This window comes from Sarcophilus harrisii, chromosome 3, assembly GCF_902635505.1.
Source record: "Sarcophilus harrisii chromosome 3, mSarHar1.11, whole genome shotgun sequence".
Lineage (NCBI taxonomy): Eukaryota > Metazoa > Chordata > Mammalia > Dasyuromorphia > Dasyuridae > Sarcophilus > Sarcophilus harrisii.
The window spans coordinates 588583662-588599855 of NC_045428.1; the positions used below are offsets into that span (position 1 = coordinate 588583662).

The 16194-nt window shown below is 57.7% G+C and overlaps 1 protein-coding gene across 1 annotated transcript; it reads right to left on the reverse strand.

Moving 5' to 3' along the window:
• Window positions 1-1564: 1564 nt before the first annotated feature.
• On the reverse strand, window positions 1565-15582 carry NPHS1 (NPHS1 adhesion molecule, nephrin). The gene is made up of 20 exons (XM_031961590.1): window positions 15479-15582; window positions 15189-15392; window positions 14527-14649; window positions 14059-14187; window positions 12818-12899; window positions 12629-12732; window positions 12267-12394; window positions 11815-12179; window positions 11501-11595; window positions 11203-11304; window positions 10600-10724; window positions 10032-10248; window positions 9745-9891; window positions 5978-6070; window positions 3921-4043; window positions 3739-3766; window positions 3449-3518; window positions 2242-2335; window positions 1995-2110; window positions 1565-1854 (listed from the first exon to the last, which is right to left on the reverse strand). The coding sequence occupies exons 1-20, from the start codon at window positions 15528-15530 to the stop codon at window positions 1711-1713; spliced, it is 2541 nt and encodes an 846-aa protein (XP_031817450.1). The 5' UTR covers window positions 15531-15582; the 3' UTR covers window positions 1565-1710.
• Between the last annotated feature and the right edge of the window lie 612 nt (window positions 15583-16194).

A 16194-nucleotide genomic window follows, 5' to 3' on the forward strand; every position in this document is an offset into this window, starting at 1 on the left:
AGGGAGAATGTTTGTCCTTGAGTGGAGGGGGCAGCTCCTCATCCCAAAGGGTCTTGGAGATCAGACTGGAGAAAAGTACAGTGTGAGCCGGGAAGTCCTGCTTCATTTCTCCTCCTCCCTCTGAAGGATGGAGGTTAGACTGGCAATCCTCTGATCATTTGTACATAAGAACTAGTAATGTGAGTTAATGGATGGATGGATGGATGGAATAGAAAAACAGGGAATTCTGGGATGAAGGAATATGGGCCAAGGTTCTTTGGTCCTTTGCTGGAGGCATGGATAAGAGAAAGGGTGGTGATTTTTATTCTTCTCATCTCTTTTCCCTTAGATTATAAATTCTAACGATAGGTTGTTTTACTCATCTTTGTATTCTCAGCTATGCTTTAATCAATAAAATGTATTCAGAAAATATTGGTTGAATTTGTGGAGGGCTTTGAGACTCAGGCAGAATATCATAGATATCATATCTGATTCAGTTTCCTCATCTATAAAATGTAAAAAAATAGTATCATCTATCTCCCAGGGTTGTAGTGAGGATTAAAAAAAACATAATATTTCTGAAATGTTTGGCAATACTTTTTTATATATTTTACTGTATTTTCTAATAATTTTATAAATGCTAACTATCTTAAGTATTATTATTGTCATTAAGACTATAAGTTGTCGGGCTGGTATTGACCCGTCTTGGCGGAGGGTATTTTTGTACCAATGAAATCAGGTTGTCGTTAAGTCGTTTTTCACTCACTGTCGAGGATACTGGGGTGATTTCCCATTTCCTTCTCCAGCTCATTTTACAGATGAGGAAACTGAGGCAAACAGGGTAGAGTGACTTGCTTAACGTCACACAGCTGGATTTGAACTCATGAAGATGAGTCTTCCTGGCACTCAGTGCAGTAGGACATCCCTAGCTGCTCCTAATGAAATCACGAGTCCTTACTCTCCCCATTCACATAGCATCTTCTTTTGATACTCAAAATACTCCTGGGACGTGACCGTTATTATTCCCACTTGATAGAGCATCAAATGGCTCTTATGTGTCACAACTACTAAGTGCCAGAGTCTGGATTTGAATTCAGTCTCCCTGCCTCTGCTTATTACACCTAAAGGTAGGGAGGCCTTTCTAGGACCCCACCCCCCGGAGTAGCAGGAAGTAGAGAAAAGAGGGAATCACTCCAAGCTTTCTAGTCGGGTAGAATAGGGGTGATGGGGACAAAAGTACTGTAGTTGGGGGCCAGGGCTGATGGGAAAGGGGAGTTCAGGAGGAGCATCCTGGCCCGGAAGAGAGATGGCAAACACTCTAGGGTTGGCCAGGTTTTTTCTGGAAGGGGAGACGCCGCTTCAGGTGGGCACCGAGCTAAGGATGGACCCCAAGCTAAGGACTCAGCAGGAGACCCCCTCCCTTTGGAAGGTGCCGGATGGCGGAGGAAGCTGTACTCTGGTGCCCTGATTCTGGGTTTGGGGGGATTGGCGTGGGATCAGAGAAAACCGGGGAGCACCCACCCCTCTGTGAGAGCTCGCCTTCCCTCTCGGATTGCTTAGGAAATCTCTCCGAGCCATATCCTGGTATACTTTATTTATTGGACAAGCTTAGCCTGTTTGCAAAGTGGCAGGACCATGGGCTGTTTCAGACACGCCTACTGGCCAGAAGCATCGATCGCTATCTTGAGAGTCAATTGGAGGGCAGCACTAACAGCTTCAAGTTCTCGGGCCTTAGACCAACTCCCCTCTGAGGTGGAAGGGCAGGTAATTGTCCCCTGCCCCAGGCAGGTCCTCAGACACCAGGTCATAAATCCTTCCTGGCTCCGCTGGTGCTGCTTGTGTTCCGTGGGGCCATTCTCCATACTGATAAGTTCCCTGGGAAACAGAGAGAAGAGAAAAAGGAGAAATGGATCATGGCAAGGGGGGAGCACAAGGACAAGAAGATTTGCCAGAGTGAGCTCCCCATGGGCCTGGCGGAGAAGCAGAGGCCACAGAGGGGCCCTTAGCATCCTCACCATTTGGGTTCCTTGGTAGGGAGGTTCCCAGGCACCAGACAGGGGGTACAGCCTCTCAACTTCATCATAAACAGGCCCGGGGCCTGCCACCTCCTCATATTCGTGACCCCAAAAGCCTACAAGAAGGGTAGAAGTCAGGGGAGTCGGCTGGTTAGATTCCAGGCCCTGACCTGGAAGGGTATTTTCATCTTTAAAGGACTGGAGGAAATAGGTAGGGGGGAAGGGAAGAATTGGGGGCTAAACTTACCTCGATATTGAGGTTCCTCTTCAGGTGTTGGGGGAAGCTGGGGACTAAAGTCCCTCATAGAATGGTAATAGGGTTCCATCTCTGCTGAACTCTCCTGTCCACCCCCCAAAAAACCCTCAAATCACTCATCATCCATAGTCAGAACCAGGGAGTCCGAAAGAAAGAAAGCTCTCCCCTCTCCACTTTGTACTTGGGACCTGTAGAACCCCTTCCCCATCCCACCCCCTTCAGTCGCACCCGCCTGAATACGTGAAGCAAGGCCAACCATTTCCCCTCTCATCCCCACCCCCTGTATCCAACGCTCTCATTCCTGTCCAGGAAAAGGTCCGGAAAATTCAGCCCCTGGAAGATCTTGACTCCTTTCAAGACATAACTATTTGCTTTTTAAAAGGGCTAGAACAGAGAACTTTACCCCTCCCTCCCCCCCATAACAGAATTCCAGGCACAGGGACACACGGATTGGGGAAAATCATTCAGGAGCACAGGGGACTTTCCTAAACCTGTTCAAATCATAGAGGCAACTGGGGAGCAGGAAAAAGAGCTGGCTCTGGTCTCAGAAGAGCAGAATTCTAAGCCAGCTGGGTGACCCTGAGCCAGTCAGTTCCCTTTAATACCTTACTGTTGTGTTGAGAAGATTTACAGGTACATGAAGTAATTTGCAAGTATTGCAAATCAAAGTGCATTATCATCCAATGTTAAATGAAATCGCGCTCTCTCTCTCTCTCTCTATGTGTATATATATATATATATATATATATATATATATATATATATATATATATATATATCCCCGAGGCAACTGGGGTTAAGTGACTTGCCCAGGGTCACACAGCCAGGAACTGTTGAGTGTCTGAGGCTAGATTTGAACTTGGGGCCTCCTGACTTCAGGGCTGGTGACTTTAGCGCCACCTAGCTGCCCCTAAAACTATATTTCAGATAGCCAAATGGCTGCAGTGGAGTGAGCCCTGGACTGGAATCAGGAACCTGGAGTTAAAATCTGGTCTCAGATATTTTGCCTCAGTTTCCCCATATGTAAAAAAGGGAAAATAATAGCATCCACCTCTCCCAGTTGTTGTGGGGATCAAATAAGATCACATTTTTAAGTGCTTCATCAAACTTAAAGCTCTCTACAAACAGATACCAGCTATTATTATCAAAGTAAAGGACCCAGCTCCTCGGAACTCTCCTCTCCAGCTCGAGTTCTCACCGCGGTGCTTGGGGTGCGCCGGCCACTCCATTGGCTCTCTTCATATTCATTTCCAGTTCTCGTCTCTGACCTGGCCGGGGACAGGAGTCTGCCCATCAGCTCCTGTCTCCGCAGAGAACAGAGCTATGTCTCCTGCTTCCTCCCCGCCCTCCTCCCCACCTCCCTCCTATTCCTCCCTTCTACCCCATCAGTCCTCCCATCCACCCCATCAGTCTTCCCTTCCATCCCATCAGTCCTCTCTTCCACCCCATCAGTCCTCCCTTCCACCCCATCAGTCCTCGCCTCCTCACCCTTCCTCGGACTTTTCCTCTTTGGTTCCTGAGGGCAGAATGAGAGTACAGCAGTTAAGGTCAACCCATGTGGGGGGTCCCCACTGGGTGCTGGGGAATCAGGCCAGCTCTTCCCTTGGCATGCAGGGTACCACTGCCCGCCTCCTGCTCTCCTCCTTTGTTCCCCTGGCAGATGCCCTTACCCTCTGAGGGAAGCCCACGATGTTTCTGCCTCCAGAGCACGTATCCTATGCAGGAAACATTGGACAGCAGTAGCAGAACTCCTAGGGCAAAGAGTATGGGGAGCAGGAACCACCCAGGGAATTCTGGGGACAGAAACATGGGAATCTTCAGAGAATTTTCCTCTATTTTCTCCATCCCCTGAGAGCAAATTCCCGTTCTCTCTCACCTACCTGCCTTACCTCCATCGCCTCCTAAAGGGTCTAACTACCCAGCTTTTCTCTCACTAGTATATCCTGTGCATTGATATTTAATTCAATCTTAATCTATTTGCATCCAATCATTCATTTAGTGTTAGTCCGTCAACAAGCACTTAGGAGCTATTGGAGTTATAAAGGCAAACCATCCCTCAGTGAGCTTGCAATCTCAGCGTTAAACCACTGTGTACAGACAAGGTATACAAGAGGGCCAGATGAGAGGCCATCTCAGAGAGGGGGGGTCCTGGTGCTCTCAGAGGGGGGGCCCTGGCCATCTCGGGGGGGGCCCAGGAGATCCTGGGGGGGGCCCTGGCGATCCCAGAGGGGGGGGGGCCTGGCCATCTCAGAGGGAAGGCCCTAGTGCTCTCAGAGGAGAGGCCCTGGCGCTCCCAGAGGGGAGGCCCTGGCTCCGGGGGAAGCGGAAATGGGGTGGAGGACCCCCAAAGAGGTGAAATTTGAACTGTCTGCTTTAAGGAAGCTAGGAAAGAGTATTGACTTTGAACAGACAGCTAGTGAAGTGATGGATTGTTTGTCCAAGGAGCAGTGAGGAGGCCAGAATATTTATCTGCCAAGGCCTGACTGCCAAGAGGGCTGGATCTGGCATCAGATAACCAAGTTCAAATTCCAGCCATGCCATCTGGGTGACCTGGAGCAAATCATTTAGCCTCTGAAGCCTCGGTTCCCTAATCTGGAAAATGGAAGAATTAGGCTTGATGGACTATAAAATCCTGTCCACGGCTAAATCTATGATAATCCTGTTCTCCCTGATCAGAAACTGGCAACAACTCCCACTGTGAGCTGGACCAAGGAGACCTCTACTGGACGTTCAAAGCCCTTCCTGATTCAGCCCCAAAGCCTTCCTTTCTAATCCTATCTCCCATCACCGCCCATCACACACCTCTACTCCGATTGGGGGAATGGCTCTTCCTTGTTTCTGAAATGTCCTCCTCTAGGCAAATATTAATGAGTTTTCAAAGCCCTGCTCAAAGCTCACTTCTTTTATGATTGCCCCAAATACTTACTAGCAGTAGTAGAGGCTGTAATGACTAGTAATATGTAATAATAATGTAATATGTAATATAATGTAATGTAATAATAATGTATGTAATAATTTAATAATATTGTAATGTAATATAACAACTAACATTCTGTATAACTATTTAAGGATTGCAAAGTGCATTACAAACATGTCCCTTTATCCTCACAACAACCCCAGGAGTTAGATGCTATTATTGTCTCCATTTTACGGAAGAGGAAACGAGGAAAACAGAGGTAAAATGACTTGCTCGGAGTCGCACAGCTAATAAATATCAGAGACCAGATTTAAACGCCAGGTTCCTGATTCTGGCCCAGGGCTCGCTCCATTACGGCCGCCCGTCTCTCTGAAGTACAGATTTCATTTAACATTGGATTATAATATACAATATTTTGCAGTATTTGCAGATTACTTCATGTACCTATAAATCTTATCTTCTCAACAGGAGAGGAAGGTATCTAAAAGCAAGAGCCCTATCCTGTAACTTTCTCTGTTTTTCTCCCAGTGCCTTGTTCAGAATTGGGTACCGAGGCTGTAAATATATGATGAATTGAATTTGATAGAGAAGGAAAGAAGCGTGTGGAAGGGCTTCTGAAAGGATAATAAAGGAGAGAAGTAAAGGCAGTTGAGCTGACAGGTCCAGGAATGTCAGGAAACTAAAGGAGATGTGGATGGGGCCACATGGAGGGAGCAGGTAGGTTATGGAAAGGAGCTAAGTAGGGCGATAGTAAGACACACTTCTTTCCTAGGTAGAGGAATAATGGAGATGGTTCCAGGAAGACCTCACCAGATTCTATAGGGATCTGGTCTTCCGTCTTCTCAGAGGAGTCTTCAAGGCCTAGAAAAAGGAAATGGGTTGACTCCAAGATGGCAGGACACCCTTCTCACCCTGGCTAGCCATGTTCACCCTCTCCCAGCCAAGCCTAGATGAAGAGTCTCTGAATGGAGCCTATAGCACAATTCCTATTAATCGCTAAAGCAGAACTGATAGCCAACTTCTTTTTCTCATTTTTTATTAATTTTGGTTGTATTCCACCTGGCAGGCCCTTTCCCCGTCCCTTCTTTCTCTCCTAGACTTCAGAAGCAGTGCTAGGGCTCCCCCCGGGGTCTTGGTGAGCCAGTAGGCGTGTGTTCTCTCGGGGTCTCCCCTCATCTCCTCCTTCCTTCCCTCTCTTCCCTCAGAGCTGGAAGAGAGTTCAGGGACTACCAGCCTGACCAACATCCAGACAGCAACTCCCTGGGCAGCACAGCTGATCGATACCCAGCATCTCCTGGGAAAGAGAGCCCGTGCTTTGGACGGGTTGGCTTTGGAGTCCTTTATTTCTGGGAGGCTGGAATCTTCCTAGCATTACCCCACCCCTAGTTCCCCTCGCTCTGGAGCCAAGCAGAAAGTCACTTCCCCTTGGCAAGCCTTCACGCTGGAGACCCTTCCCTCACAAAGCCGGGTCCTGAGCCTTTTTGCCATCTTGGTGGAAAATGGAGATCCCGAGAGCACTCACTTCCCAGGGTTGTTGTGTACCTGGTTCCTTCCCCCTTCCCTGGGGGCCCGAGGCCTGAGAACTATCGTTCCTGCTCCTCCCAAGGACTCCCTAAATTCCCCGGACACTTTGGGGAGCTTTTTGGGTTTTTGGGGAAAAAGGGGTTTGGCCCGGGTTTGGAAAAAAGGGGGGTCCCTCCCCCCTTTTAGGGAGCAAGAAAGGGGATCCCCTTTTCCAGTGGGAAAATTTTCCCCGGGGACCTTTCCCCTTTTGGGAAAGGGCCCGGGTTTCTTTAGGGTTTTTTTTTTCCCCTTTGGGGCGGCCCCTCACCTCCCCCCTCCCTTTGGGCAACCGGGGGCCCCGGGAGGGCCCTTCCCCCCCTTTGGGGCCCTTTGGGAAAAAATTTTTAATAAAGGGGGTTTTAACCTGGGCCTTTCCCGGGGGCCCCCCTAACTGCCCGGGCCAAAGGCCCCCCCGGGGTTTGGGGGGGGGGTGGCCCTAGCCCCCTTCCCCCCCCCCCCCCCCTCGGTGGAATTCGCCCCCCCAGGGAACCCTTAAACCCCGCCCTGGGGTCCCCACCCGGGGGGAGGGCGGGTGGCACAGAAAGCTTCCCCCCCTTCCCCCCCGGCCTACCCACCCCTTTTCCCCGCCACAACCCGGGCCCCCCCGGGGTTGGGGGAGCCCTCCCCAAAGGGTGGTTTGCCAAAAAGGAGGGGACCTTTCCCCCAAATTTTCCCCTTCCCCCCCTTTGGGGGGGAAAACACTTTGGGGCCCCAAGGTAAATTCCCAAAAGGGGTGGGGGAATTACCCCCTCCTTCAAACACCGGGCCCCAACCCGGTGGGCCCCGAAGGGTTCCCAAACCCGGACCCCCGGGTAAATTTTAAAGGGCCCGGGACGGGGGGGGGCCCCCCCCCCCTTCTGGGGTTGGGGGGGGAGGGGGGCCCCCACCCCCCCGGGTCCCCCCGGGGGCTCCCGGGCCTGGGGGGAAATGGGGGCCCCCCTCGGGGGCCCCAAAACCCCCTTTTGTTGGGGAAAATAGGGGGGGGGGCAGGTAAGGGGGGGGCCCGGGCCCCCCTTTCGTGGACCCAAAGGGGGAAGGGGGGAAAAGGGGGGAAAAAAACGGGGGGGGGGGGGGGGGGGGGGCTGGAAGGGGGGGGCCCGGGGGGGCGGGGATTTAAAGGGGAACCCCTTCCAGGTGGGGCCTTGGGGAAGGCCCGCCCGGGCCTGCGGGGAGGGGGCCCCTTTGGGGCCTGGGGGGTTTGGGAGGTTTCCCCCATGACCCGGAAAGGGGCCCCGGCCGGGGGCGGAAATTCCGGCCCCCTTTGGGGGCGGGCCCTTTTTGGGAACGGGGGGGGGCCCCGGGGTTTGGGGGTTTTGGGCCCACCCCCCAAAACTCCCCCTTTTCCCTGGGGGGACCCAATGGGGGGCCCTATCGGGGCTCCCCAACCCTCAAAACACCCCAAAACTTTTTTAAAACCAAATTTCCCTGGGCCGTCCCCCCCGCCGGGAAAACCAGTTTTCCCCCAAAAACCCCCAACTTTCTTAAAACCCCCCTCCCTTCCCCAAACCCTTCCAAAAAAACCCCCAGAAACCAATTTCCCCCGCCCCACTAAAGGTTCCCCCAAACCCCACCCCTTCCCCCCCCCCACCCACCCAAAAAAAACCCCCCGGGAAACCCGGGCCCCCTTTTAAAAAAACCCCAAAACTCCCCCTTTCCCCAAAGCAAAAATTCCCAAAAAGGGGGGGCTCCCCCCCGGGGGACCCTGCCAAACCCCCAAAAAGGGGCTTTCGACCCTTCCCTCCAGGGGCCCCAGGGGGGCCCTTGGGGGAAATTTCCCCCCCCCCGGGGGCCCCCCAAAACTGGGCTCAACCCCCCGGGGGCCCCCCCGGGCCCTGGCCCCGGGGGCTCGGGAGGGGGGGCCCCCCCGCCCCCCTTTTCCCCCCCCCCTTTAAAAGGGGGGCCTAAAAAAGGGGCCCCCCACCCCCCCCTTTCCCCGGGAAAAAAGGGGGCCTCCAAAAAAACCCACCCCAAACCCCGGGGAAACCCTCCCCTCCCAAAACCCACCCCCTCCGCAACCCACCCAAAGCCCCCCCCTTTTCCCCAAATTTGCCCAAAACCCCTCCCCCCCAAACCCCAAAAACCCCCTCCCCCCCCCTTTGGCCCCCCCCCTCACCCCCTTTTGGGAAAAAGCCCCCCAAAACCCCCCCCCTTCCCAACCCCCCCCCCCCCCCACCCATTAAAAAACCTTAAAAACCCCGGGGAACCCCTTCCCCGGGGCCCCCGGGACCCTTCCCCGCCCCCCCCCCAAAAGGGCCCAAAAGGGGGCCCCCCGGGGAAAAACCACCCCCCCCCGCCCCCCCCACCCCGGCAAAATTCCCCCTAGCCCCCCGGCCCCCTGAAAAACCCCGGGCCGGGGCCCCGTCCCCCCCGCCTCCACCCTTCCCCCCTAAAAACCCCCCCCCCCCCCCCGGGGCCCCCCCGGGAAAGGGGAAAACCCCGGGGGGGGCCCCCCCCGGGGGGGCGAACCCGGGGCCGGGGACCGGGGAGGGGGCCAACCCCCTTTCCCGGGGGGGGGCTAGGGAAGCCCCCCCCAAAACCTGGGGGGAAACAGGGAAAAAAAGGGGGGACCCCCACCTTTAAAAACCACCAAACCATTTCCAAACAAAACCTACTTGGGGGATCTCACACCCCTTTTAAAAAAAAACAAAAAACCCCCAAAAAAAAAAACCCCTTAAACCACCTAAACCCCAAAAAAACCCAAACAAATTTCCCCCCCCCCCCCAAAAAACCCACTTCCGGGGACTAGGGGGCTAGCCCCAAAAAAAACCCCAATTTAAAGGGGGGGGTTTAAACCCCCCCAAATTCCCCAAAAGGGGACCCTAAAAAAAAAAAATTTCCCACCTTTACCTTTAACCCCTCTAAAACCCGGGGGGGGAAAAAAAAAGGGGAGGGGGGGGGGGGGGGGGGGGGTGGGGAGGGGGGGGCGGGGGGGCTGTGGGGGGGGGGCTTAGGGCTGTGAGGGTGGGGTTTGAGGGCCGGGGAAACCCTGGGCCCTTTGGGGCAGACAGGGCGGCCTTCCCGGGGGTGGAGGCGGGGGGATGACCCCCTCTCCCCTTCCTTTTCCCAGGACAGGTTGACTGGGGGGTTACTACTGAGGCTGACACAAGTGAGGTTCAAGGGTCCCCGGTCCGAATGGGCGTTCCAAATTCCAGTGGGAGGGACTGCAATAACGAGGGGGGGGTTCAGTGGTTCTCGGTCTGTCCCAAGTTTCCCCAAAAGAGAATTTCCCAGGAACTTGCAGCCAGTGCCCTCCCCGGGGCCCCCCCTGGGCCCCACCCCCGTTCGGGCCGCCCCGGGGGGCCTCCCGCGGGGCTCCACTGCAGGGGAACCTCGGAGGCGGTGGCCGGGTCCCCCGGGGCCTTGCAGTTGGAAGTGGTCTTGCAGGTGTAGACGGCCTGGTTGTCGCTGGGGTCCAGCCTCAGCACCAGCTCTCTGGACAGGGTGCTCCCCGACTTCTCCACCGCACTCCTGGGCCTCCGCTCCGCGCCCGGCCTGGTCTCCACCACTAGCTTCTTGTCCTGCCGAGCGTTCCCACCCAGGGTCCCGGGCTAAGACCTCCTGCTGCCCCTCCTCTCCCAGGAGACCCACACTTGCCCCTCCCCCCTCCCTTCCTTCCGAAGCTGTTCTGGGCTCGGACCCTCCCCCCCTTTAGGCAGTTCTCTCCCTGACACTTCAGAGGAGACTCGGGATCCCCAGTGTTTCCAGAACCTCCTTCCAGCTCCTCCCACACCGGCCCCCCACGTAGGGACAGGCCCCGCCCCCACAGTGACAGGTTCCGCCCACACACAGCGACAGGCCCCGCCCTGCGGACACGCCCCCAGGGCAGGGCCCCCCAGACCCTTCCCTGACCCCGAGGCCCCGGCGCCCACCTTGCACCACGAGAGGGAAGGATCCGGATTGCCCCCGATGGCCAGACACAGGAGCCGAACCTGGTTTCCGGCTCGGAAGCTGTCTCCTGGGGGAAAAGTCTCGATCCAGAGCTTCTGGATAGGATCTGGTGGGGTCAGGAGGGGGTCAGGAGGGGGGAGGGCAGCCTTTTCCCTCTTCCTTGCTGGCCTGGGGTGGGGCAAACCGGGGAATGGCCTGGACACGGAAACACCTCCCGCTCCCAGCTCTCTCTTCCCCGCCCTGGAATGCATGCTCCTCAGTCCCAGGCCGGACTCTAGAACCGTCTGGCTCCTATCCCCTTCCTACTCCCTTTGCCCGCCCGGCTTTCCCCCAGCCGTTCGGCACGTGCTCGGAAAAGGGACCCCGATGGCCCCGGACCCCCTCGCTCCCCGGCCCCCCCGGGCCCGTTCTCAGGGCGCCTTTCCCTGTCGGTGGGTCCCTGCTCCCGCGGCCCCGGGGCTTATTCTGTGGCCCCTCGGCCCCGAGCACAAGCCCCCCGGCCTGGTCTCTTGCTTTGTTGCTCCCGGCGCCCAGCCTGGCAGCGGCCCGAGGGGGACGTTCTCCTAAAGCCCTGGGGGACGTACATTTCACGTTCAGTGTGACCGACTTCTTGAGGGTCTCCTTGGCAAAGCCCTCGGGGCCGAAGGGTTGGCCCCCTGGTATTTCTGGCCTCCCCCAAACGGGCCCTGAGGATGGAGGCGGAGCCTCGGAGTTGGGCCCCTCCCCCCTGGTTCCCCCCCCGCCCCTGGCTGCTCGCCCCTCCCACCCCGGGCCCTCCCTCCCCTCCCTCCCCCCCCTCCCCCCTTGTAGGCTGGGCCAGCCCCTGGCTGCTCCCCCCGCCCGCTTCCCTAGCCTCCCCTCTGTGACCGCCCTCGCCCCCACCCAGCCACCGCGCCAGGACTGCCCGGTTCTGGGCGGGTGGAAGGGGAAAGGGTTTGCTTGTTTCTTCCAGGCTCGGGGAGCCCAGGATGATAGAGCTGGGGGAATGCGGGGAGAGGGACTTAATGCACCAGAGCTGGGGGGCTTCCCCGGGCACCCAGGGCCAAGACTTCTCCCTTGGGACCCCCGGCCCCCCTTGGGCCCCCTGCTGCCCCACCTCCCCCGCCCTGGGGGTCCCTTCCCCCTGGGAGAAAGGGCTGGCCCCGGCCTGTACAAACCGTAGGACCGGGGAGGGTGGGGACGTTCCTCCCTCTCACTGGGAGGAAGCTGTGTCTGCTCCCTCCTCAGATGGGGGTCCGAGGGTCTCCGAGGGTTGTTCCCCGAGCTCTGCCCCCTTGCCGGGGGAACTGTGGAGGAGGGAGGCAGAGAGGGGGCCGGGCCGCTGAGAGGCGCGACTCCGGGGGGACTCGGCGGGAGGGAGCGGGGCAGGGGCAGCCCCCGGATCCTCACAGGTGACGCGCAGCGTGATGACGTGCTGCTGAGCCCCGGGGGACACACTGTTCTGGGCTTCGCAGCTGAGCTGCGCCCCGTTATCCTCCGGCTGGATGGTCAGGGGCAGGATGCTTCGGGCCAGGGCCTGCTTGTGGTCCGTCTCCCAGACCGTGGAGATCACCTTTCCATTCTTGGGATGACACAGAAAAAGTGAGCAGGGGGCCCAAAACCCAAGGCCCAGATTTCCGAGCCCCTGCCTCCGTAGGTCCCCCTTCACCTTCAGCCACTGCAGGGTGGCCAGAGGGTTTCCCCCTCGTGACACGCAGGGCAGCTCCAGGTCCTCTCCAGCTTTGGCTTTCCCCTCCATCTGGCCAGGCCACTCGATGACGGGAGGGCCGGGGGGGACTGGGGAGAGGGGACCCCCAGGGGACTCAGCAAGGAGCCTCTCCTCAGGCCTGGCGGCCTTCAGAGAGACCCGGCACTTACCCCTGGCCGTCCCTCCCTGGTCTCCCCTTCCCAGGCCTGAGTCTGACACTCAGGCCTCCCAGGCAAGAGCACGCTTGGCCCTCCGGGCTAAGGAGGCCTCCCAAGGGGCCCAGGCCCCCTCCCCTTCCCACCATGGCTGGAGGCCAGGCTCACACAGAATATTCATGGTGAAGGAGGATTTCAAGGACTCCTTCAGGGCTGGGTGGTTCACTTCACAGGTCAGGAGTTTCCCGTTGTCAGAAGGCTTGGGAGTCACCCTGTGGGAGAGAAGGACTCCAAGGTGGGCCCCAGAGAAAGGACTGGGGGAAAGAGCCTGGGTCCTCGGGGCTCCATACCCCATACCTGACCGTGGCCTCCGTGGTGACAAATTTCTCCTGGGATCCAGGATTTGTATAGGGGAAGACGTCTGGGACCGCCCAGTGGTCTGTTAGTGGGAAAGGAGACACACAGAGCTGGGTCAGAAGTTGGGGGGGGACCTCTTCTCCCCAGATTTTCCCTCTCTTATTCCACATGCACAGCTTATCTCTGTCTTTGGTCCCACTTCTGGGTCCCCCCAAATTAACAGCACCCTCCTTCGTAGCCCGCCCTTGGAGGGAGATACCCTCACCCAAACTCAGGCCTGGCAATCCCACCGCCTTCTTCCTGCCTTCCCCACCTTTGTAAGCAGCCCTTCCATCCTCCCAGTCTCCGCTCCCCGCACTCCCCCAAACAACCCCTCCCAAGATGGTGCTGATTCATCCTCCCCAGACCTCCAGCCGACGCAGACATTCTCGGACCCTGGCCTGGAATCTCCCAAGGCCTCTCCACTTGGGCCCCTGCTCTTAGTCCCTCCAATCCCGCCCGGCACAAAAGGCTGGATGCAGCCGTGGCCGCTACGCTTGGAGCTCTCCCGGGGCCCAGAGCAGGAGGTCCGGCTTCCTTAGCTCCACATCAGTGGCCGCCGTGAACGTCCCCACAGCCCTGCCTCTCCTGGCTCCCATTTATGCTCCCACCAAATGGGGCTTCCTTGCGTCCTCCCCCTGGTGCTCTCCTCGGGCATCCTTCTGGGCCAGACCTGCCCACCCAGTGCCTGCCCCCCTGTCAGTGCCTCAGACGTCCCCTGCACACTGCGAGCTGTCCCACCACCTGCCTCCCATTGCCCAAGGGGCTCCCCAAGGAGCAAACAACAGGCAGGAGTCGCTGCCTCGGGCCAGGCTGCCGGCTCCACAAGGGCTGCTTCCCCTGCTCCCACCAGTGCCTTATCCCAGCTTCCCTACCAGGGAAAACGGGCCAGAGCTGGGGCTCCCACAGGGCCTCACGGTCTAGTCAATATGGGAGCCTTGAGGACGAGGAGCTTTCCTATATCAGTATGGGGACCCCCAACTGGGGCTCCCCCAGAGACAAAGGGGGGCACCCATGGCCTTTTAAGAGTTTGTGACTTGGCCAGGAAGGTCCGGGGATGTCAGAGATGAGGCGGAAAGGATGACTTTTGGATTCCCTGTAGAGCTCCCTCCCAGTCCTATAAGGTGGTTGGCACTCGAGCATCTCCTCGAATTGGTTTCTGCAAAAGTGACATAGACTTCCGGGCGCCTCCACCCACTCACCCTGATGGAAAATGATCTTGGCTTCTGGTTTAGACTCTCCGGAGGTGCAGGTGACTGAATATTCCTCTCCAGCAACCCAGGTCACCAAGCTCCCAGCCTCTGGCGACATCTGGATCACCTTGGGGGGCACTAATGGGGGCACAGGTTAGAGAGTTGAGAATTGCACCCCAGAGTCAGAGTGACCCCGAGACTAGACAGCCGAGTCCCCGATACAAGACTGGGTGACTGATGTGTCCCCCAAGGTTTCTCCCAGGCTCTCGGGGGCATAGGTCAGAGAGCTGAGAATCACACCCCAAGTCAGAGTGGCCCCGAGACTAGACAGCCAAGTCCCCAACCCAAGGAAAGACTGGGTGACCGATGTGTGCACCCCCGAGGTTCTCACAGAGACCAGGAGCTGGATGGAGGCTCGCCCTGGGGGAGGGTACACGGAGCACTGAGAACTTGGGCTGCCCAGGGGAAGACTCCTACCCAGCACGGTGACCATGATTCTGGGAGAGATGAGCTCTGGGCTGCTCTCGGACCGGCTGACTTGACATTCGAACTCCGCATCGTCGGTAATGTCACACTTGGAGATGTGGAGGTGAAACTCGCCTGTTGGGGAGACCCAGGAACAGGGCAGGAGTCAGTGGGCCGGGCTGGGGGGCCGGCCCTCCCATTTGTAGGGTGACATTCAGCTCCCACACAGTCCCAGGGCCCCAAGGCCCCTCCCCAAAGGGAGCCTCCACCTCCTAGCAGCACAGGCTCTCCTTGGAGACCCCAGGGGGGAATGTGGGAGCCCGATGCCATCTTCAGGTGGCCAGAATTATTGGGAAGTGTTTTCCTCAGTCTGTTCTCGGTGAGGTCGGCTCTTGGCTGAGCCCTCTGCCTGTGGGGACACAGCTGAGTGACACAGTGTGGGGGCTGGAGCCCGGAAGACTCCTCCTCCTGAGACCCTCCTAGCTGGGTGACCCCGGGCAAGTCACTTAACTCTGCTTGCCTCAGTTTCCCCATCTGTAAAACGAACTGGAGAAGGAAATGCAAGATGCTCCAGTGTCCCGGCCAAGTGGTCAGAGAGTCGGACAAGGGGAAAGGACCACGCGACACTGCCCCCGGGAGCCGCTGGTCTGGCTCCGGAGCCAAACGGAACTCACCTTTATCAGGGCTGCCCGTCATGCGGTATCTAGGGAACCCTGGGATCTCGGGGTTGGGGCCCAACCCGAAGCCATCTTTCACCCACTGCACGTGGCCTTGTCTGCCTCGGACGCCACATTTCAATACTACGTCTTCTCCTGCGGCGACTGTCACGTTGTCCGGTAGTAGCCAGAAGTGCTGTTGGGGCGGGGTCTGTGGCAGGGCTTTGGGGAGGAGAGAGGTAGTCGGACCAAGGGCTCGGGACCCGAGGCTGAGGTGGGAAGGGTCCAAGACAGGTGGTCTCTCTTACCTGCCGCCAGCAGCTGCAGGAAGATTCCGGCACGCAGAGCTCCTCTGGCCATCTCCAGCCTCTCCGCTGCCCAAGTGCACTCTCTGCTCTGGGGGGTCTCAGAGACTTAGAGACCTCCGGGATTCTGAAGGGGCTCCGGAATCACCCAATCTAGCCCTGCTGCTTTTCCGTGGAGCTGGTGAGGAGCAGAGCAGGGACCGGAGGCAGGTCTCACTCCCAGGACGGGCATCTGCTCCTCCTCTGTCCAGCCGTCACTTCTCTCCCTCCTCCCGCTGCTCCGGGGGCAGCGCCCAGGGCCAGGAATCCCCCTGTGTCAGCACATGCCAGAGCCACTCCTCAGCCCGGTGACCCCTCCACATCCTGGAATGGCCGGCCCCCTCCCCGACCCCACACCCGCTGGGAAACTCCCAAGCACCAGGGGCTTGGCAGGGCACCCACAGCTTGGCGCTGGTACTGCGGGTCAGAGCCAGGCAGATGGCAGCATAAAGACCTTGCACTCTGCCCACCCACTACCTGCAGAAGTCATGTACCTTCTGGCAGACATTTGCCTTAGGGCAGCCAGAGGGATAGAGCACGGCCCTGAAGTCAGGAGTTCAAGTCCGGCCTCAGACTCCTAGCTGTGTGACCCTGGGCAAGTTACTGCACCCCAATTGTCTCCGGAAACCCCCCCCAAAAATAAAATATTAACACTGAAAAAAAATGGTTGTGATGAGAAC